Source organism: Bolinopsis microptera, chromosome 10 (assembly GCF_026151205.1).
Source record: "Bolinopsis microptera isolate Bmic1 chromosome 10, MBARI_Bmic_1.0, whole genome shotgun sequence".
Taxonomy (NCBI): Eukaryota; Metazoa; Ctenophora; class Tentaculata; order Lobata; family Bolinopsidae; genus Bolinopsis; species Bolinopsis microptera.
The window spans coordinates 7,021,094-7,045,827 of record NC_087081.1 but is presented as its reverse complement, the minus strand read 5'-3'; the positions used below and the strand labels follow the sequence as shown (position 1 = coordinate 7,045,827).

The 24,734-nt window shown below is 39.3% G+C and overlaps 1 protein-coding gene across 2 annotated transcripts in view; it reads right to left on the bottom strand.

Annotated features, from left to right (window-relative positions):
- Positions 1-14,066: 14,066 nt before the first annotated feature.
- The window catches only part of LOC134821752 (Krueppel-like factor 6), a 93,733-nt gene continuing 83,065 nt past the window's right edge, over positions 14,067-24,734 (bottom strand). Inside the window, exons 2-4 of one of the 2 annotated variants that reach the window (XM_063832497.1) lie at positions 20,016-20,063; positions 18,221-18,316; positions 14,067-16,790 (exon numbers count right to left, since the gene is read on the bottom strand). In XM_063832497.1, coding sequence (XP_063688567.1) covers positions 15,876-16,790; positions 18,221-18,316; positions 20,016-20,033 — 1,029 coding nt within the window. In that variant the 5' untranslated portion in view covers positions 20,034-20,063 and the 3' untranslated portion in view covers positions 14,067-15,875. The remainder of the gene's footprint in view (positions 16,791-18,220; positions 18,317-20,015; positions 20,064-24,734) is intronic. The other variant, XM_063832496.1, reaches the window with a different exon arrangement.

The window sequence follows — 24,734 nt, the reverse complement described above, 5'->3', positions numbered from 1 at the left end:
GGGCGTTTTTATAGTCCCCTTAATTGTCGGCACTCCCTAGGCGTGTCGGCCGATGAGCTTTCTCGTGTAAACAAACGTGACGCATTTCCGGTGGTGGTTTTAGCTAGATGGTGTAGTCACTGATCTAGCCCTTCAGGAATCACTATTTGATATCCATGGTTACTCATAGATGATCTTAGTTCATTTAATGAAACCATAGTGTGACGTCCTTCTGGCAGTAATTATCAAACCACAACTCCCTACCGAAAACCACCGAACGTATAATTATGGAGTAAAGTCAGAACTCTAGAGCTTGCGGTGATGCTCATCGATTAATTGCAAACGAAATTACTAATTTAGACCGTGGCCTTCTAGGTCAATAGTAATATCCGGTCGTAATGATTAATGGACGCAGACTGTCTAATTTATGGTTGCCAGGCAGGTGCAAACAATAACAGTAGTTGATATGATGGGACTATAATTGTAGGGTTGGGGCCCTACAAACTCCACCCTCCTTTAGAAAACTGTTGTGATTAAATATACGTTTTTAAAATACTGATCTTTTCCAGTTTGAATTACAACTAATACATAAAATAATGCAATTTTTCTCGGTCTTTTGAAAATAAAATCTCGTACTAAAATTTAAAAATGATGCTGTTGATTTGATTGTGGGAGTAATTTACTCTACAATCTATAGTAATTAGTTTCAAAAATACACATAACATTTAAATAACATACACATTTATTTTTTTTAACTTTAATCCTTTTATCACAATATTTATAATACACTCTGTTATATGATTGTATATTACTTTCATAATATAGTATAATGTTTCATATACATTTCACACTTACACATAATCTATATTTTTTTTATAACTCATTAAATGATGTTTTCTTTAGACATATATTTTTATTTGGTATTTACGAAAATAATAACCTACGTTTACATAATAATCTGTTTTCACACAAATTTTAATTTCCCTAAAATTTAAATATACACACCTTAAAAAACGAATTTAGATTACACTATATTTACTTAATTATTTACATAATACTATAATATCCTACGTTTATGTAATAATCTGCTAATTTTACATAAACTAAATTGCACTAAAATTATTATACTTATTAAAATCACTTTAACTAATTTACATTAAACTTAGAATACTATGAACAAATTAGTTTGTATAACTGTAATGACATCTTACATCATATGGTCGGACGAGCTATTGTTTGTAAAAGTCCTCATCTTCCTGGTCATTGTCACACCGTGAGGGGTGACTGTTGTTCTTTGGGTCGTGAATCCGCAAAACTGACAACAGGAGAGTGAGGTGACAATCCAGCTTTTTGAGAAGTTGATACCGTCTGTGTCGTCATCTTTTGGAGAGTACATAGTCACGTTTTACCGCGACGTCGCTCGCATGTGTACAAAGTACACGGACTCTAAGGTCTTTATTTGCTACAGGTACCAAATTGTTATGCCATGACTACAGTGTGATCGTGAATGATGTATGACTGAGCAAATGAGTGCAGTTTAAACTCGTTTGCATTTGGAACCTGAGCTCTGACTGACATAAACTTCTTCTTCTGTTCATTTAATGGGGAAACTGGTTGTCTTCTAATATTCCAATAGCATCGTGATGGACCTTCATGGAGCCAAGAGAATGCTTCTAATAATTTGTAAGATGAACGTTTCATCTTCCTATGCTCCTGAATTAACTTCGTATTGTCTACAAACTTCAGTATCTTCTCTTTTCAATGATATGTACTTTTGACTGGGTTATGGTATGACTTCTCACAGAAACCTACATGAACCTACATGATAAGTTTGCAATGACATCCACTTGATTGGACAATTGAACTATAAATCCAATATTGGTACAATCTGCACAAATTTCGGTGTGCGATTTCACAGCTATCATTATGATCAGGTTACTTCAATAATGTTAAATCTTTCAATGATTGTTCGTTTCATCAATCATGGCAGTGTAACAATCCATTGCCATGATAATAATCATGCTTGAGACGGTCCCGTAGGACAATGTGGTCTATCTTCGTTGGAATCATCAACGTAACAGCCTCTTCATCAGGCTCATGTGTGGGGTCTTAAATTAAATTGGTCGACCGCCGACCCGCATTTGTTATTGCGATGTGATAATGTGGCAACTTCGGCTCCTGGGTAGTTGCTGTACCCAACTCTGCTTTGCGCATGTCCGAAACATTATCTAGTAGATGCATCTACTGGTCGGCCCAGCTTAATGTAGCTGAAATATTTAATTCGGCATACTGCAGTACCCATTTTTCCTTCTTTAGACCTGATCAGGTGTGATTTTACCCTAGATTCATTAAGCACATAATGATAGCCTAGCACACGTACCCTTAGTTCTAAATTCTCTGATTTATATCAGTCTGTTTCTCCAATTGCCATTACTTTCGGGGAGTTTGATTGCTCAGATCAGAACTCCTAGCTGGCTCCGACTTAGCCCGACTTTTACTTTTAACTGATTTGCTGATCCGCTTTAGAATATCAGATGAGCTCCATGGCCCGTTTTTAAAAATTGTAACGTCCACAATAAAATGAACACTAACTGGCACAACTATCTCAGCTCTCACAGAGTTGGAACTAACGCATTATCTGCTGTCGTGATTCCATGAATAATCTTTCAGGAACGGCCAATGCTCCGGATGTTCCTGTGAGCCTGTTGTCTGTTTTGGCCAAACTCATGCAAACTATCTAGGGTATTGCGGGATCCGGGCAATTTACCATTATAAGATTATATGCTCTTTCTCCTCGACTAATGAGATCGAATATGGAGAACGAAAGCAAAGTTGCAATGATGTTAACCAATTATTAACCACAAGCACACATGGAGCTCTGACAGTGACGGGCAATTAGTTGTTCCAGACTGTGCGGAAGTTCTGTTGTTTTGTAAAGGAGTTGTGCCATAAGTTTTGTAACATGGTGATATCAAGAATTACATTGGAGCACATTGGCAGCTTGGTGACGTGGCAACTTACGTATATAGCTTCAAAGGTCAAGATACCATAATATGGCAAGCGTCTAGTAAAATATGTGTACTTTCGCTTTCCACTAGCGAGTACACGTTGTGGTTCAATGGCAACACAACCTGCACGTATACTTTCGCGTGCTGTGGTTGACCGGTGTGAACCTGTTTTCACATCATGATTTTCCTTGGAGGTGCTTAGTAGTTTTCCAACCTGGCCTCTTCTTCAATAAACTCTTCATCGTCAGTCAGAAAAACCTGCCTTTCATCAAAGTATGGTGAGTAATTCATGGCATGCTCTTCCACTTCGTCTAGAACTGTACTAACAGGTTCCGGAGGTTGGTTAAATCTTACACGCTTTCCTCTATCGATGGCCTGACTTCTTGACACAGCACAAGACGTGTGTCCAGTATCTTCTGATGGACTCCGATTACAAATAACTGGTTCTTCGTCAAATTCGTTGGAGCGTGGTTGGTTGTAATAACGATCCTGTTCCTTGTCGTCTCTCTCTTTCTTAAAACAGTTTTTTATCGTGTGGTTGTTGCCCTGACAATAAGTGCAACCTTCTATTGGGAATCTGCAGTCCTTTATCAGATGACCAGGCATACCACAATTGTGACACTTCCGATGGTCCGGTTCCGGCCAGTCTTTCTTAACCCGGCCTACTTCACGACAAGCCCAGCACTTATTTTGAAATGGCTGAAAATGAGGGGTTTCCTTCTCCTCGATTGTTAAGAGTCCCGCTGCATCATTTAATGAATCTAAGTTGGTTACTTTCGCTTTGATCTTTCCTAGGATTTTTTCTAGTTTAGAGCTCTCCAGCAAAGCTGTGTCATATGTGAGCTTGCTTTTCTGCAACAGGCAAAACATCATTTGTTGGGACTTAAGACCGTTTATAAAAGCGTCCTTCATCAACTTATCCGTAGTTTCACCAGCCATGAACTTGCAAGCCGATATCATTTGTGCTGTTTTCTCCAGCCGGTCTGCAAAGTCCTGAGTCGTCTCCGACCCAGTTTGCTTCACGGCAAACAGCTCATCTATAGAGCTTTCCGTGTCGTATGTTGGATCCAGTTTCTGGATGACCTTCTCCTTGACAGACTCCCAATCTGCAAGCTGTTTACCTGTTAGCTTGAGAGACAGGACTCTGTTCAGACTTCGGTTGTCTAAAAACGTGCAAAAGACCTGAAATGCCTGTTCACTTTGTAATCCGGTGATCATCTTATAGTTATCGAAACTCTTTAAGTAATCGTGAATGTCATCACCGTAACTATATTCATTAGGCTTCCTACCCCTGAACATACTGTTAGGGGTCCTTGCTGGCAGAGCATTCAGTGATTGAGGTTGTTGGTGCCGACGGTTGTACTCGGCTGTCCAAGATAGGTATCCCTTTTCGCCTAATGGTTGCTGATACATGCCGGGACGCCTATCCCCCTCATTCAGTTGGTCGACCTGTTCTGTATTTGAGAACATTTTCAGTCGAAGAGCTGGTCGATTGGTTGCCTCAGCTGTGTTGGTATTATGGTCCTGTTCCGTCTCTAATGGATTTTGAATGGGAGAATCCACATCAAGCGAGTGGTGTGACGAATGATGTGACATGGCTATACAATTTGGTATGTAACAAAATTAATGCTCAACTGGAGAAAGGTGCTTTGGTACCTGTGTGTTGGTTGTTGCAGTAAAGGTTCTTCGGTCGCAGCACCACTTTGTAACTACCAGATTAATGAGTTAAACTTGCTCCGGTAGTCAGTGCTTTCAAATTAGGACTTCAATGCGTTGTGTACTTTTAGTTGGTTTGGACTCGGAAATGAAACTCGGGAAATTTAGGAAACAATGTTAAAACGAAACTAGCGGTGTTGGTTGACTATTTAAATATAACTTTAACGATTCGACAAAAAGAGACAGTTTTCTCAAGGCGCCGGGCGTTTTTATAGTCCCCTTAATTGTCGGCACTCCCTAGGCGTGTCGGCCGATGAGCTTTCTCGTGTAAACAAACGTGACGCATTTCCGGTGGTGGTTTTAGCTAGATGGTGTAGTCACTGATCTAGCCCTTCAGGAATCACTATTTGATATCCATGGTTACTCATAGATGATCTTAGTTCATTTAATGAAACCATAGTGTGACGTCCTTCTGGCAGTAATTATCAAACCACAACTCCCTACCGAAAACCACCGAACGTATAATTATGGAGTAAAGTCAGAACTCTAGAGCTTGCGGTGATGCTCATCGATTAATTGCAAACGAAATTACTAATTTAGACCGTGGCCTTCTAGGTCAATAGTAATATCCGGTCGTAATGATTAATGGACGCAGACTGTCTAATTTATGGTTGCCAGGCAGGTGCAAACAATAACAGTAGTTGATATGATGGGACTATAATTGTAGGGTTGGGGCCCTACAACGTAGGGGCTAGGTGGCCTATTGGTTAGAGCATCCGCCTTCTGCGCAGAAGGTTCAGGGTTCGAATCCCAGTGTCACCTAGTCTGGGGAGTAGCTAAGGATCCATTGGATCTATGTAATCTCCTCGGTCGACTCAGCCGAATAATAGGAAACTTAATCGAGGGACGAGGGTTAAATGAGGAGGGGTACCTGTTAAAAGTTCAAGAAAGTTCCTAGGATACCCCTTCAGTGCATACTGTAAACATATTACTATTAACTATTATTATCAACTATTAGGTATAAAGATTGATAAAAGTTTGACTTTTATAGACTCGGCTACTAATGGGATTTAACATAAAGTTTCTAACGGCAGGCTTCCTGGGAAACAAAGCTAGCTGATAACTGTAATCTTGCGAAACAGTTCTGTTCTTGCCTTGCAATCGATACAATCTTTTATAAGATTACATGATCACGCACTATTTTCTGATATCTTAATCTCTATGAATACAATACCGCTCAATAGTCCTACAGCCACAATAATCTATTGTGTGGCACCGAACTAAATGAATGCCAGTAAAGTAGCTGGGGATCAAGGGTATTGTGTAATTCTCTCAAATTAGCGTATAAAAGGTCAAATTCTAACAGCAACCGTCGTCCTCAGTTCTCTCAAGGAACCCACCTGCACCCTTTATGACACTTGAATGCACTATTTTCTAATATTTTGATCTCTATGAATACAATAATCTATTGTGTGGCACCGAACTAAATGAATGCCAGTAAAGTAGCTGGGGACCAAGAGTATTGTGTAATTCTCTCAAATTAGCGTATAAAAGGTCAAACCCTAGCAGCAACAGTAACACTCTTCCTCAGTCATTGTCAGTTCACTCAAGGAACACAGCTCGTATTTCAATACACTTGAATAGAGGGTAAATGAGGGATATTCCATCTTGGGGTGTCTTCTTGCTGCTTCTTCTGTCGCTCTTTCCATTTCAAGTCCCGGGCACTGGTCCTCAGGGGAGAAAGTTTACAGTTGATTTTGCGAAGTATAACGGACAGCATCCCTATTTGCCCATGAGCGACACAGAGATAATAACAAAATGCTTCCAATATTCTCGAATGCTGTTCATGTTTCCTGGATATTATGATAATCATAAACCGGCCAAAGAACTAGGGAATAGTTCTACAATATGTCGGTTCAACTTCGACCCTTACCAAGGCCACGTCCGAGAGATTGACCCCACAGATTATGTCGATGAGATTTCAAGTGATTTCCGAGAGATTGACCCCACAGATTATGTCGATGAGATTGCAAGTGATGAAGATGCAGTATGGACCTGTTCTCTGCCTGATAAGAATCTCTGTGATGGTGTGTCCCAGTGTCTCACTGATGAGTGTGGCTGCAAAAATAACTTGACTGAAGTTTTCTACTGCTTTGACGGCTCAGGCTGCATCTCGTTCGACGGTCTATGTGATGGTACCCAGGACTGCATTGATGGGTCTGATGAATGTTACTGTGAAGATTCTGTGAAGATATCTTGCCCGCTAATCAGCAGCACTCCCATTTGTTTGCCTGCTGTATTGTGCCTGGGTAGCCTGTCAACTAATTTGAATTGTACTATTCCAGATAAGAGTGACGCTGATAAATGTGAGGAGGCTTTTCGGGATCCTGATAAAATGTCTCCCTTGTACTCGTGTCTTAGACAATACCGACATAACTACCAGTCATTTATGTCATCAATGCGTGAGGATCCAATAAATTTCGTGTCATCTTATTGCAAATATAACTGCACTAACGAAACAGACTTCGTGGTGGAAAATTGGGTACAATTTTGTGATCACGTATTTAGTGATTCATGGTCAGAGAGCGACTTCGTTTTTGACTGTGAGAAAGATCCGTTTAGATCTGGAACAGAGTCTTTCCACGTAACAGCATTGTGTGATGAAAAGCAAGACTGTAAAAATGGGGCAGATGAAATTGGATGTCCGGGCAGGTTCTATTGCAGCCCAAACTCAACAGCAGAGTGGGTTGATCCTGACAAAGTATGTGATCATGTGAAGGATTGTGCTGACGGTAGTGATGAATGTGGGACATGTGACCTGGGAAGTTTGTCCTCCTCAAAGTTCCTTATTCGATCCATACCGGTTCTAGTAGTCACAATTTTTATGGGCCTCTTCATCGTCATCATCAACTCTGTAGAGGGATACAAATGCTATCGCTCCCAAAAGGATTCAAAGACCGGTCGAATTGACAGAACTTTCCGTCTCCAAATATTCTTCTACGATCTGCTGATGGGATTATATCTGTGCTGTATCGTTATAGCCGATACAGTGCTCCGATTCAAAGGCGACTACTGCTTGTTGGAGAGAAAGTGGCGAGCCAGCATATCGTGCTCTAGTCTTGGTGTGCTCTTCTCTGTATCCTCCCATGGCTCCTTGTTAACTGTCGCATCTGTTAGTGTGATCAGATGGCTGAATTGCACCAGTATGGTTTGGGAAATAAAAACAAGGATGGTCGTCTTAGGATCCGCTTTAGGTCTTCTCCTAAATGTAGCTCATGCTATTTTTCCGCTCCTATCTATTTCTGCTGTACAGGATATTTTTAGGACGGAAATATTTTTCACTCATCTTGATGAAAATCCATTTTTTAGCAAGAATCCTATCGACCTACCTAAAATTAAAATAATGTACGAGGGTGCATTTTCTACGGAAACTAACACAAACGCCATGCTGGAAAAGCTCCGAAACACGACTTCCAAGGGAAGCATATTCGATAGTGAAGAGATAGGTTACTACGGTAACACCGGATTATGTGTCCACAACATCTTCAAACTCCAGGAATCTTATCAGATCTACAAACTTCTATACTGCACAACTCTGGCAGTACTGTTGGTCACAGTACTTGTAACATACACCAAAATATTGCTGGAAGATAGAAAGAGTAAAGCACGTGTTGCGGTTCTACAAGAAGCACAAAAGGTGGACATTACACGATCTCTAGCACTAAAAGTAGCTCTTATGATCGGAAGTCAACTCATAGCATGGATACCCTTCATCATAGCAACAGTCTATTACCAGCTCATTTCCAAACAACCAGTACCACCTTCAGTCTTTGAGGTGTTCGCTCTGGTGGTCATCCCAGGCAACAGTTTTCTGAATCCCTTATTCTATAGCGACCTATACAAAAAGGCTGTTGGTTACCTATTGGCAGGGTGGATATGGTCGGTGAACATGATCGCGGTCAGGAACATGGAGACTGTGCAGTGTGCACCTGGTGACGAGGTCAGGAACATGGAGACTGTGCAGTGTGCACCTGGAGACGAGGTCAGGAACATGGAGACTGTGCAGTGTGAACCTAGAGACGAGGTCATAAACATGGAGACTTGGAAGTGTGAACCTAGAGACGAGGTCAGGAACATGGAGACTGTGCATTGTGAACCTGGTGACGAGGTCAGGAACATGGAGACTGTGCAGTGTGCACCTAGAGACGAGGTCAGGAACATGGAGACTGTGCAGTGTGAACCTGGAGACGAGGTTATGAACATGGAGACTGTGCAGTGTGAACCTGGAGACGAGGTCAGGAACATGGAGACTGTGCAGTGTGAACCTGGAGACGAGGTCAGGAACATGGAGACTGTGCAGTGTGAACCTGGAGACGAGGTCAAGAACATGGAGACTGTGCAGTGTGAACCTGGAGACGAGGTCAGGAACATGGAGACTGTGCAGTGTGCACTTGGAGACTAGGTCAGGAACATGGAGACTGTGCAGTGTGAACTGGAGACGAGATCAGGAACATGGAGACTGTGCAGTATCACCTGGTGACGAGGTCAGGAACATGGAGACTGTGCATTGTGAACCTGGTGACGAGGTCAGGAACATGGAGACTGTGCAGTGTGAACCTGGAGACGAGGTCAGGAACATGGAGACTGTGCAGTGTGAACCTGGAGACGAGGTCAAGAACATAGAGACTGTGCAGTGTGAACCTGGAGACGAGGTCAGGAACATGGAGACTGTGCAGTGTGCACTTGGAGACTAGGTCAGGAACATGGAGACTGTGCAGTGTGAACTGGAGACGAGATCAGGAACATGGAGACTGTGCAGTATCACCTGGTGACGAGGTCAGGAACATGGAGACTGTTCAGTGTGCACCTGGAGACGAGGTCAGGAACATGGTAACTGTGCAGTGTGCACCTGGAGACGAGGTCAGGAACATGGTAACTGTGCAGTGTGAACCTGGTGCATATTTGAAGTTATAACTAATAATAAGACGTACTTATTGCAGCTGTGATGACAAGTATTTTTGCCGATGCAGTTTACAAATAGTTTGTTAGTGTGTATATTGTTATTTGCTTTTTGGATTAAGTTACAAATTCCAGCGTCTTCTTTGTGTAGTGATAAAACTTGATTACAACAGATGTTTACTATAAGTATTATATACATGCAAACAACCAATTAATGGCCAATGGGAATAACAACATAATAAGAGGTATCTTGTTTGAGCGGTACATAACTCTAAAGTGTAAAGAACCGGTTCCAAATAAGTTTACCCGACAGAGGGAGCAGAAAAATTTTACATCTCAAAAATTGTAATCAATAAATTGTAATCTCAAGGTCTGAATATAAGATTAACCCAGCCCACCCTACCGGCTGGGGTCTATCTCTAAAAGTAAAATAAATAGAACCTTCCGGTTTTCAAGAAGATTTCCGTCTCGTAAATTTAAAGTTAGCTCCCCAGGAGCACAATTTGGGTCAATTTAGATTTTGAATTAAACCAAAATGTTTGATTTTCCCAGAAACCCTTACTGGATGGGGCCTAACTTTGAAAATAAAAGAGTTAGAGATTTCCAGTTTTTTGCATCATGTTCGTCTTGTAAAAGTAACGTTTCCCCCAGGGGGAACATTTAAAACAACGTAAATTTGGAGTTATCTACAAATCTCCAGAAAAGTGTCATTTTGGGCCGCTCAAAAGTTTGCAACTTTAACTTTGCAGATTCCTGTACTCTGATTGGCTGAATTGTGTCACGTGCTGGCTGCTTGAAGATTGGAATGCGCCACGCGTGCAAATCATGCTTAATCATTAATGTCGCGCGCGAGGTCTAGCCGTCTGTTTAAATTAAACCACTTCTTACCTGGGGACCCCAGGCTATTATGTTCATTAACATAAAATAGAGATTAGGCGGAATGACAGGCTGAGCGCGGCCCAGTAAACCACCTCTAGTACCACCACCAGCCAGTAACTTTTGCTGGGTATCATAACTGATGACGAAGTACCCAATTAAGGCTACTACATGCCAAACACAAGGATACTTCGTATTTCGGATCATATGCCTGCTGTCTATGGTCGCAAGACATGGTCGCTTCAACTGAGCGATAAATGATGTTTGAGAAAAAGTGAGCCGTGGAGCCCCACTTCTTGTCAAATTGGCTTTTGAATTACGACCCAATCATGAAGTAAAACAGTATACGCTGTATTTTAACGGCAAAATACGGCCAATTCTAGCTCTTAAAAGTTGTAGGTTTGGAGGATCAATACGGCTATGCTTTAATTCTTAAAAGTCTTAAGTTAGAACGGCCAAAATACCCTACTTGGCGTCAGTCAACTGCACCCAGAAACCCTTACTAGATGGGGCCTAACTTTGAAAGTAAAAGAGTTAGAGATTTCCGGTTTTTGCAACATGTTCGTCTTGTAAAAGTAACGTTTCCCCAGGGGGAACATTTAAAACAACGTAAATTTAGAGTTATCTACAAATCTCCAGAAAAGTGTCATTTTGGGCCGCTCAAAAGTTTGCAACTTTAACTTTGCAGATTCCTGTACTCTGATTGGCTTAATTGTGTCACGTGCTGGCTGCTTGATTATTGGAATGCGCCACGCGTGCAAATCATGTTTAATGTCGCGCGCGAGGTCTAGCCGTCTGTTTAAATTAAACCACCTCTAGTACCACCACCAGCCAGTAACTTTTGCTGGGTACTCGTAAAATATTTGTTCCATATATATATATATATATATATATATATTATATATACAGGACCGTCGACGAGTCCAACTCGGCGCGCGTCCTGGTAGGTTGTAAACCTACAACATACAACGAGTGTTGTACTGTTATAAAATATGCGTGCATCTAGCAGCTTGCATGCTGCCTGATCTGCAAATTGGCGTCATAAGTTAACGGGTGATACTCGTAAAATATTTGTTTCAAATATTTATTAGGACCGTCGACGAGTCCAACTCGGCGCGCGTCCTGGTTTACTTGGGGACCCAGGCTATTAATTATGTTCATAAACAAATATAATAGAGATTCGGCGGAATGACAGGCTGAGCGCCGCCCAGTAAGTCTTGGTAAGTTATTTAATTGACGATGTCAATTCATCTCAGCTCGGCGCGGCACAGTAGCGCATCGCGCTACAAGTAAGTTATAAACTTACTTGATTGTTGACATACGTTGCATGACACTTTTCGCGCCGCCGAAGGTTTACAACCTACCAGGACGTGCGCGGCGGGTCATACGCCGTATGACAAGGTGATAGTGGGAATAGAAGTGTAGTTGTGCAATATAATTCGACTACTACGGGTTTCATAAAAGTGTACTTGAAGCAGTATAAAGATTAAAGCTTAAGTGTCAATTACAATTTTGATTATAATTTGTAATTAGAATCATATAAGATTAGTTAAAAACTTTCAGTTTATCCATTCAAATTAAGGAGATAAAGAAGATACAATAAAAACATCAATATCAAATTGTCATACGTTGTATGACCCGCCGCGCACGAGTGCGCGGCTCCCCCTGTATCGTCGAAACTCTACTCTATAGTGAAGCGACAGTGGGGGTCACCACGTGATACAACTATCACCAATTGATTCAGAGGCCAAAAATACGTATTTCATATTTTAAGACATGTCTGACGACTCTAGTGTATATAGCAGAAAATCCCCGTAATTCAGCTTCTAGTATAACTGCTTTATCAGTTAATTTGACATACGTTGCATGCCACTTTTCGCCGCCGAATATCTCTGATATTTTTGATACGTAACATGTATCAACAGTTAATCAAATTGATCAAATTTTTAGGCACCCCTAATATCTCCGGCCGCAAGCCCTGTTGAAAATTAAAGTAATGGTGACTTTGCAAAACCTTAGCGTTAACTTTATACTCACCCAGAATTAAAGATGATGTAGAGCAGATTTGAAGCCACAATGATAACGAACTAGACTGCTATAGCATATATACTAGACTACTAGACTACTATTGGGGTCGTTCACATATTACGTAATCATTTTTTGGAACATTTTTACCACCCCCCTCCGTAATCAGTTTTCAGTTTTACACATGGCTATTGTGTCAAAATTACACTAGCGTAATCATTCGGAACCCCCCCCCCCCCCTCAGCTGATTACGTAATATGTGAACGACCCCATTATTGATTATATCGGCTATCAGCGTGGGTACCGGCGGGCTACCGCCTATACACCGTCTGCCATGCAGCTCCCTGATCTTACGCGCGAGAATAAACACAAAAGTGGGTGCTCCACAACGCTATTGCATCCGCGCGTTCCATTCAGTCAGTCACGTGTATTATTGTGCCCGAATGTTTGTAATAAATATGGTGGTAACTTAACTGGATACATTGACTTGCCTAAAATGAAATTTACATAATATTTGATGTCCAGGAGGATAAACATAGGGGTGGGATTAAAATGTATAGATCACAAGAGCAGTGATTGGCGCTTTCCTCCCAATTATGGTATTTTTAAACGAAAAACATTCCAATTTTGCAGCTTAATGTACCATATCCCGGCCAACTAAAAATATCTGGGGATACAAAATATATTTAAGGACATAAGAAAATTATTGTAGGGGCACCAAAAAAACTGGTAACATTGATAAGTATGGTAACCATGGTAACCCTGATAGGCCCTCTTACTCTGGTAACAACTGTAGTTCTCTCTTTTTCCTTTTCCCCGACAATATTTAGTAGACAAGGACGGATGCCTGTGGTAAATATTTGCAGACCAGCATTCTGCAGCACTAATTGGGAAATAATTGAACAGCTGTTACAAACTGCAATCAATGTGAGCAGACATGCGTTAAAAAACGCAGGTGCAAATAGTGCCCTACACGCACGCACGTGCAAGTGCAAGTATTTCCCAATTTTGTCGTTTTGTTCAACCTTCGAGTTTCATTGTCAGACTTTAAAACTGGAGGAACAGCGAGCAAACCAATCCCCCGCCTCTGTTCACACCACGTGATACAAATTAACCAATCAGAGCACAGTTTCCAAACCAAGACACAAATGTGACCAATGAGACAGCGTCAACAGAAAGGACCCGCTGTGAAGTAAAACAGGCAGTTTAGTAGATTGAGGGAGTAACCACTAACCAGGTTCATCTGAATCACGTGTCACGAAACAACCAATCAGAAAAGAGTATCTGCACGTATAGTGAATATTTTTGCTTTTTAATTGTACTTTCTTAACGGAAATTCGAGAGGACAGTAAATATCGTTCAAGAAGAATTTATAATGGTCCTGTTTTTGAATTTGAGGAGAGATTAATGTCCAGTTATAATTATAAGGGGTCGTTCACATATTATTACGTAATCACCCCCATCTCCCTGACCCCTTCGTAATCAGTTGTACACATAGCTATTGTATTATAGACTTATTATTGACCACAAAGTAACCCTCGTAACAAAGAAATGAAACACTGATTAAATCTTTGAAAAAGATTACATATTAGCGTATTATTGATAAAAATAAGTTACAGAGACACGCCACTCTATTTTATTATTTGTGTCCAGTAAAATATTTATCTTCCCACCGGACTTATCACTTGTCTAGTAAATTAGTTATATCACCACTAGACCAACCCCCTTAGTTTTATTGCAAGTTTGAATTGGGAGATTTGCCAAAAAGATTTTAATAATTACCAATTTATTACTTAATTGTTAGTTGTATTGCTGGTAAGTGGTAGTATATTTCATTATAATTGATTTACAAATCAAACGTTTTCCACACGTTACCATGTTTGTCTCAACAAAGTGTCTTGTTTACTAAATTAGTTATAAAATTATTAACTAATAAGTTATAAAGTTAAATTAACTAATTAACACTTGTGCGCAACACAAGTACACTTGTGCGCAACACAAGTACACTTGTGCGCAACACAAGTACACTTGTGCGCACCACAAGTACACTTGTGCGACACTTTCTGTCAGTATAATCATGATAAATCTGAGCAACAATAAGTCAGAATGTCGGATTCGTGTAGCTTCAGCAGTACTCCATGGTTAAGCACAATCTTTACAATCAACATCTGATGGTAACAAATTTACTTAGTGCCTAGCTCACAAAAACTTGCGCTAAAACAACATGCACATCTGCGCTTGACGCGCACATATGCGCTTCTTGCAAAACGTTTGGAGTATTGGTGACGCGCAAGGTATTGTGAAGGAAAATGCAGAGTATCGTGTCTTGTAACGTCTCACGTATTGTATTACGTGGAGTCGTGTGGTAGAAATTTTTAAAAAACTATAATAACAACACTTCAAAGAAAGACATTATAATATTATACTTACTAATTAAGTATTTACTAATCAAGTAACCATAGTTACCATGCACTTCATTATTGTATATATTAATATAGTTATATAATTGTATAACTAACTTTCAAGGTTTGAAAGTTTTTAGCTTGCCGAACTGTCTTCAGACTGCGTTATAATTATTATACACCGCAGAAAGCGAAATTTAAAAGGAAAAACACAGTTAATATATTTAATATTGTATAAGATTATTTTAAGTTTCGACACAACACATTTTACTTTCATAAAGAAAGTTATATATTACTGAATATTTAGTCCTTTAAAAAGCGCGAAATAACGTCACAATTACATTTCATAGTTAATCCAGTACAAATCTGAGGGCCCCTCCTCGCTACTACAGTATTCAAGTTACCATCACCAGAAATAGACAACAAACGTCACGTGTAACTCCTTTATCAAGCTCTGCAAATCCCTTGTGCTAAATTATTTACAGATCAGGAGAAAATGTGGTGAATATCCCAGTTGGAGTGTAACCTTATTACACTGTTACATTAGTGTAACTAATAACTGATATCATAATATCCCCATATTATGCAGGATAATGTTATATACTGGTTAAATACTGGACCCCACGTGATGCCCATATATGGGGCTAACTGTAGTACAGTGGAAGGAAGGCCTGCTGAAATCTTACTGTGCATCTCAGATCTTAGTACAAAAAGCTTAGTAGTTTTGCAGATATTGTATGTGCTTTATATTCCGACACTTACAATTATTTCACAGTCAAATAATAAAAACCTTTGCAATAACGGCGTTTGTCAAAGAGGCTTTACTTAGAACTACAAACTTTACATTAATCTGTATTAAAAGACACGGATGTAAGTCCCACGTGCCATGCATTCTTTCTCGTAAACCACGCGGTATGACGTCATAATCACGTGGTGTGACGTCACACATCACGTGGCATGGCGTCACACATCACGTGTTTAAATGTCTCTTCATGTGGAGAGCTAGGTGGTCACTCCTGCTGAAGCACCGGTCGCAGTGTGAACACTTGAACGGTTTTTGACCCGTGTGTTTTCTGTAGTGCCTAGTGAGCTCGTCACTGCGCGCAAATCTCCACGTGCAGCCTTCCCACGTGCATTTATAAGGCTTCTCCCCTGTGTGGGTCCTCTGGTGCGCCTTCAAGTGCGAACTCTTTGTGTAAACCTTGGTACACCCGATGTGGTCGCACTTGTGTACGCGCTTGCGCGTGTTGTCGACGGGCGTGCGCCTCATGCCCAGCCCGTAGTTAGACTCAGTAGCAGGTAGGTGAGTAAGTGGGTGCGAGTTAATCATACTGAGTCCGGGATTGTTGAGCTGAGAGTTGGGGATATTAGCGCTTCTGATCAGCATGGAGAGGATATCAGAGGTCTTGATGTCCTGGTGGATAGAGCTGGGAGCAGCGCCGCCGCTCTGCAGGCTGTTCTGTGAAGCACTGTCTAGACTAGCCTGGTAGCTAGGTAAGGTCTGATCTGGCAGCGTCATGGCGGGGCGCAGGGTGTCAGCTATTGCTCCTGTCTCTGGCAGACTTATAACCGGTCTCATGGGGTTAACTTGGGGTGCCATGGTAACAGGGTAACTCTCAAAAGTGGTGAACTGTTCCTGCTTTATAGGCGGGTGTGAAGCGGGGGGAGGCGGCGGAGGGGGACCTTGTGATAAGTGCCCCATGGGGGGCCCCATTGGTTGGAGGGGCTGCAGATTGTTCATAAAAAGGGGCGGGGCAGGCCGCATGAAATCTATCCTCTCCTCCTTGATGTTTGGTAGAGACGAGGGGGGGTTGAAGGTGGCAGGGTCCACAGGTCCATCTCCGGAACCTTTAGCTGCTTCATTGTTGAAGAAATCGTCTACCACCTGCGGGAAAATAGGATGGTTATTAATGAGACTTTTTCCTTTTGTTACCTACTAAATGTTAAAATTGATAGGTTGGTGATTAAAAATTTAGTTACTTTTGTGTGCAGTGGTTTTGCTTTCGCATTTCTAAACTTCTTTTCCAGATCGTATCCAATAGTTTACTAGTCTAGTGTGACAGTAATTAAAGAACTAAAACTAGACATCTTAGTAAGAATCCACTGTGAAGTGTATAAACTAAAGTCTCTACTCTCTATACTATGATGATCTAGACAGAGCCACTCTGAATCAAACCTCATCTTGGACCAAAACCAAAATATCAGTAATTAGTTAGACTCTAAAGTAATATTGTAAAAATAGTACAGTTCCCCCGTCCCCATATTGTAACCTAAGTAATATTGTAAAAATAATCTCCCCCTCCTCGAAATCTCGCACAGTTTCCCCCCTCTCGCTCCCTATATATAAGACGAGTATAAGACTACCAGGCAGCCTCAGTAACACGTGTTATCACGTGCTATGACGTAGTTAACACGTGCTATCACGTGGTTAACACGTGCTATCTCACCCCAGCAACCTGTCTCCAGTCATTGTTGCAAGGTACCACCATTAGTTGATTTTATATCACATGTCCTATTGTCTTACTGCTTCCCCACAATACAACACAGCCAGTTGTCACCCTCATGTGACACTCAAGATACAGATTTATTTAGAAGAAAAGGATTTATAAAGGAGTATTTATCTCGTATCCGTCATGTTGTCTGATTATCTCTTTTGTAACGAGATATTCAGGAAATGTTTTTAGGTGATGTTGTGACGTACAAGACGAATGAATCAGGCACTGCATTTTGTATGGTTAAAAACTATTCAACGGATAGGAGGGATGTAAAAGCGGGCACCTTTAACCTCCATTATATTATACATGTTTGCCTCATTATTGAAATACTTAAATTTAGAAAATTGTAACTAAAATAACCACCTTAAGGCGGGTTGTATTACGTAGGGTAGTGGTAGTAACGTGCAACTAACTAACAATAACTAAGAGACTCTACAGATAACAACTAATATCATTATGATTTATGATATCTAGTTAACCCTGCACTGTATCTTATTTGTAATATTATAATACATGATAATATTATAGTTATAGTGGAGTATTATAAGCCCGCATTGCCATTACATACTAACTTACTATTATACTAACTTACTAATTACTGACGTACACATATATCCTAGTAGTGTAGCGAGCTTATAGTGGTGTGATTTTACTGCTAATTGTGACTTAATTTCCGCACTAATTAATGTGTTGGCAGCTTAACTAAATTTGTGTGACATTTATCGTTACAAAATTGATCATCTTTAGAGTGCAATTAGTGATAATTACTAATTAGGGTAATTAGGGATAATTAACAGATTACCAAAGTTTGATAGCTAACCTTGGCAGATTCTCTCCGATAGTTTATTTTCTTAGCGGGCCGGTAAAGGAGAGGAGGAGCTTGTCTTGGTAAGTACTGTTCCATCTCATCTCGTGTCTGAAGTAATGAATAATTAACATAAATTAACATAATTAACATAATTACATACCATCAGTTTAATTAACAGTATCTACTGTAATTAGTATAATTAACACAGTTAGTTTGGACAATTAAATTTATTAACCGTGACACTTCGTATATTAAAGTTTGGTTAGAATTCTGGTAAAAATATTCGATTTGTAAGCCAAATTCTCCGTTAAAAGTGGGTAATTTAACAGTTGCAGTTTCAGTTTCAGTTTCAGTTTTAGTTTCAGTTTCAGTTTCAGTTTCAGTGACGTAGCACCACATTGCATGTTAAATCCTGTAAGGAAACAACCCCACCCGAGAAGAAACAACACGATTTCAACATTTCAACAGCTCATAAGTACTCAAAGTCCCAGTTACCACAAGTAGAGACGAGTCTAGCTGCCCTGAAGTGGTGGGGTGGGGTCCCTGAATATAATATCGGGGGCGAATTAAATATAATCACCACATATTTGCAATTCTAACACAGATAAGAACATGTGACCGGATGTAAGGATCCGAATTATTAGGCTTCTGAAGACAAACTTAATTCCGAGCAGAGTTGGTTGTCAAGAAAACAGATTTAATTTCGACATCCAAATTCCTGGCAAACACTGAAGCGGAATATGAACGTGTTTCTGATCCAAATATTCTAAATTCCTGATAACGTAAAGGAATTTCCTTCGTACGTAATGGTCCCGGTAAATATAATAAATCCAGGGTCCGTGCTCCGTGTGTATATTTCACATACTTATATTAGTTCCCTCTCAGCGGCCACGCCCTTTAAATCATGCTTTAGTGCTCTCTCTCTCTCTCTCTCTCTCTCTCTCTCTCTCTCTCTCACAGAATACTAATTATAGCATAACCTAACACTGAAGCAAACCAGTTTAGTGTGAACAACCAATGAGGGGGTCGAGGTAGTGTCACATGACAGTGAGGGTCCAATCAGGGGAGGGGTATTTTCTAATAAAGTGGGGATGATCAGGAGAGGTAGACTGCTGATAATTAATTTATTGGACATACCATTAGTGGTAGCCGTTTCGGAGCAAACCATTGTTTACTGGGGGTAGAGGGATTTCTGAATTGTTATATTACTGAACTGGTATATTCAAGTGTGAAGAGGGGATAAGGGAGGGGGCCGGGGGCTCAACTCAGATATTTGTTATTGGGATACTTAGAGTTAGAGGGGAATAGGTCCTTTTATTCGCACTATTTGAGCTTAAACAGTGAAACATTTTGGGAAACATTTTGGAATCTTGTGTTTAAGTTGAAATCAGGCACCATTATTGAAATGATTAAACACACCACTCCTTGGGTATTTATCTAGGATATTTTCACACCTCGAATAATATAAAATCACCTACAGTGCACAGTGCCAACTTCCGGAATGTAGCAAACGCATTTAAGTGAACAATTATTGAACAAAAGGTGACTCAGCTGATAACCCGCCATGACCAGTTTGTTAGACTAAACATGTAATATGTTGGATAGCCAGTAAATCAACACCATTAGGATTACGTCTTCCTATTTGTAGTACATTATTATACATTATACATTATACATTACTAGTCCTCAATTGTTTGTTACATAGAAGTGTTGAAAGTAGAAATACCAGGATTTACCAGATTGGTCAGGTTTTATAACAGGACATAATATTACTTGCTCCTTCATAAATATATTACTTTTAACTTACCATGCGCCTCGTCTTCATGTATCTTCACAGCAGCTTGATAGCTACACTGATGTAACGGATTTATAATATATAACGTAATGAATTATAACTTTAAATTACATTATTATTATGATATTGATATCTAAGAGTGACTAAATATCCACGATTCAATCTAATGGGCCTTCAGCGAGCCATCGATGCAAGATCGAAAATATCATAGACACAATTTAATACGAAACGAAACGAACATATAAGAACTTTATATATAAGAACTTTATATATTATTAGAATTTTACATTATATTATGGATATTTCAATCTAATATTGGCTCTCTAAACATCGCTTTATACAACAGAATATTATGATGTTATCATACCAGTCTTAGAATGACGAGTAGTAGAGAGCTTGAGGCTTATGTACCAGGCTAGGCTTATTTAAAAAATTCTATATTCAGTAAATCTTTGATAAATATAATACTTTTATTATTGCTACATTCTTATTCAAGAAAACCATGGACAAAATCTATCATATTCGTAAGAAGCAAATTCCAAGTGTATCATCATTGATCATAAGTAGAATGATCTCAAATAACTGTGACATAAGAAAACAATTAAGCAGCAGGTGATCATTATTATTATTCTAGGTGTCAGACCATTGTTGGTTACGCCGTGCTACAATACACACAATTACGGAATTTATATTGGACCAATCACAGCCACGTATTTAAGTCACGTGACTTCGTTTTTAACCACGAATTTAATTAAAGCTCGCATAAACTCAAAAAAAGCGAAATAACAGAGCAAACTTAACAGGAATGAAATCAATAAGAATTCGAGAGCACAAGAAATATAAGTAGCAAGCTAGCATTGCTTGCGGAGTAGCTAGTATTGGTTGCGGAGTATCTGATTTACATAGCAAATAATAAATAATACGTGATTTAATGCATAATCATGACGGAGGTGAAGCACGTCGCAGTTGAAGTATTCAAACGGAATCCAGAGAAAGAGTCTGAGATTCTAACTAGAAATATTTGGAGACACAAAAAACATATTCCAGACATATAAGTGAAAGATTGAATCCAAAGAAAGAGTTATTCCAAAGTAACAGGGTTGAGCAACTAAAGAGAGCTACAGTATATTTATATACTAGTGTAAGAGTGGGACACTACGTCACAACACGACTTTATATAGGTCTGTGGAATGTTGGGAATGGTGTGAAGTATATTACACAGTAATACTCCTTCATAAACTTACATACGCAGAGGGAGTATATAACTTGTTTTAAGAAGGTAAGTTTATGAGGGAGTAAGAAGAATGTAAGTAGGTGTAAAATAAGCTTGTGCATCTACTGAAATCTTGAAACACTTTGGGATAATACCAGAAATAAACTAAAAATGTACAGCAAGAATTTATCAATTTATTCGTGCACACGGGGCTATGTTTTCCGGACACTTCGATTACTCGATAAATGTTACTTTCCAACGCTAACATATTTAACAGATACTGCTCTTAAAACTAAAAGTACAAAAGTATAAAATCAACTGATCCAGGCTATTACACTGTGTTATAAGGTTATACACTGTGTTATACACTGTGTTATACACGTGTTATACACGTGTTATACACGTGTTATACACTGTGTATTACACGTGTTATACACGTGTTATACACGTGTTATACACTATTACACTGTGTTATACACGTGTTATACACGTGTTATACACGTGTTATTACACTGTGTTATACACGTGTTATTACACTGTGTTATACACGTGTTGTTATACACGTGTTATACAATATTACACTGTGTTACACTGTGTTACACACTATATACACGTGGGAAGAACCTGATAACATTGCACAAAAACACTACAAATATCAAAGATGAAAAATGTGTACAAAATGATTCTGACGGAATGTTGGAGATATTTAGAATGATCAATTTACCGGCGTCCTGTCAATACTAACAGCTAATGACTGACTCAGTGACTCACTAGTCACTGCTATTCCTCCTTATATATATATATTATATTATATTCAAACAGACTAAATTACCATCTTACCTTCATTTTGGAAGATTACTCTTGGTTTTTCATGCAGCAGACAATTAGCAGACACTGTCCAAACAATTATCAACCGATTATCAATCAATTAGTGTGAATTGAAGTTTCCGTGTAAATAACAATATAATATCATGATTCTCAAAACTCAAAACAAATGTTCACACTGGTATGTTACTCTCAAATTTCAAAGAGTTTTTTCAATTTGTGATGTCAAAAAAGTGCATTCTTGAATCTCTGCCCGGGGCTAGCTCAACTAAAAGTAAGTATTTAATCATACGTCATGGTGTACGGAACGAATTTAACAACTCAACAGTAATTACAAACTAACGTTAACATTTAAAGGACTACTCCAAATCGTAAAATGAACTGACGGCTGATACCCAAATGCCAGACGATACGCGGCTTGTCAAAAATTGAACAGGATTATGTACAAATAAGGAACCAGGAACAGCTAAGCAAACAGTCACGTGACGTCACCATGGAAATAGTCACGTGACGTCACCATGGAAACAGTCACCAAGCATCGCCAGTTCCGTTCTGTAGAATGATATCACGTGATACACACAGAGTTTAACTCAAGAATGTGATATAACTCATAAGACACAACACAAATACAGCTACTGCGCTTCAGTACAAGCAAAATTAGAAATCTATTATGAGTTTGTCGCATAATTAGTGTTAGCCAGTAACTCCTTATTTGGGCATGCCATTATGATGACGTTAGTCAGTATGCCCTTATCTGGGCAGGAGGTTATGATTAAAACTGCTCGACTCGACAAATAATAGTAATTTAAGAGGAAGAGCACCTCTGTTCAACGCTGGTGACAGATCAGATCTGAGGGTGGTCAAGTGGTTAAGAGGGATCTTAATTGAAATACGTCCAGATAAACGAATCTTTAATTTAGGGATTAAGAAGATTCGTAACGATAAAATGCAACAGAATAAAATATCTGGATAACCGGTATGGTTAAGTGTAATTATGAAATATACCCACGCAAATCTCAGCTAACTTGATTTGTGATTTGATCAGTGTCAGACTGAAGTGATACCTTTATCATTTTACCTATAACTCTATATATTATTATAATAATAGCATTTGACCTGTATAATGACTCTATTATATTTCATGTTTCTATAGAAGTTGTGGGGGCAGGTAATTTAAGTTTGATGTCGAGATGCAATCTTATTTTAATATAGAATGCGAAATCATGACAGGGATCGAGGGAGTTATTGAATAAAAATAAGATGATATTTAAAAATAAGTGTATGGATTAGATTGACGAATTTAACATACTAAACATATTCTTATATATTATTTTTAAAGGAGCTTTAAAATATTCCAGCGATTGAGCCGATGAGATGGTAACATGAAGATGATTGTACATCTTTGGAGCCACTACAGAGAAGCTCTCTCTCTCTCTCTCTCTAGAGCTATAGAGAAGCTACGCTTATCAAACTTAGAATTGAAAGAAGGGTAATATAATAAGTTTCAACGAGTGGCCATGATACGATGTGAGTCTCTCTGAACATGTCTTGTAGATAAGTTAGAGCCAATCCTAGCAAGGCCTTGTGAGATAGCAGTAAGAATTTGAATGCAATCCTTTTCTTTTTATCCAGTCAATGAAGATTGATAAGGTCATCCTCAAGATGGAAGATGGGCGTGGTGATATGACCATATATGGTCGTGACTCGTGGTGACCACTAATACACTAAACTACACTTAAAACAGGAGAAAACTCTGAAACCACACGAGTATTATTACATCATGTAACATTTTATAATATTATATACTATGTTATAATATGTTATTACTTATTGTTACGATATGTCAGCAACATATTGTGTTGAATCCAGTTCAAATACTACAGAACTGGTTATCAACATCAGAGCTAGCTGGTTAAAATGGTAAATCGTTAAATTACACTGTAATAACAACGTCTCCATCCTCCAGACCTGTACACGCATGTGTACAAACCATGGCACAGTATTAATGATCAACCATTAGATAATCACATCAATAACCTACAACTACAAATATTCGGTCTCGTTGATTTCACCGACCACGCCTATAAGCACATGACCTGTGCAGTGAGCAGCACTGTTTGACACTGTTTACATGTGAGAGAGGAAACACATGTTTTAAATTCCTTGTTTTGAGCAAAACCAATCCTGCATAACATGTTATCAAAAACTGATATCGTAACCAAATACTGAACCTACGCACCTGTTTTTAACTTGTTGAATAGAATATTTAGCTATTTACAAAATTCTCAAACACTACGCAAGAGCAGGTGAGCACGTGACTTTTACTAACGTCAACTACATTCCTGGCCTGCATCAACAAGTATAAATAGTAACTAGCTACGTGGGAGAAAGACAACATGCTGCCTTCTATGGGCATACACCAAAGAATGCTAAGCACGTTCTGCCCAAATAAGGGCATGTTTGTTGGAATGTAATGTCGGTTTTACCCAAACAAGGGCATATAGGCAGGAATTTAAAACCGGTATTGCCCAAATAAGGGCATGTTGGCTGGAATGTTTGACACGTGTCAAGTATGTGTGATGTAAGCTATGCTGATGTGATGTTACTGTTTCTCTGTTGACGACAGTTACCGTGTCCTGCTACATTTTAACTAAAATATGTAATAACTTAACGAAGAATAACTACTCTCCTTT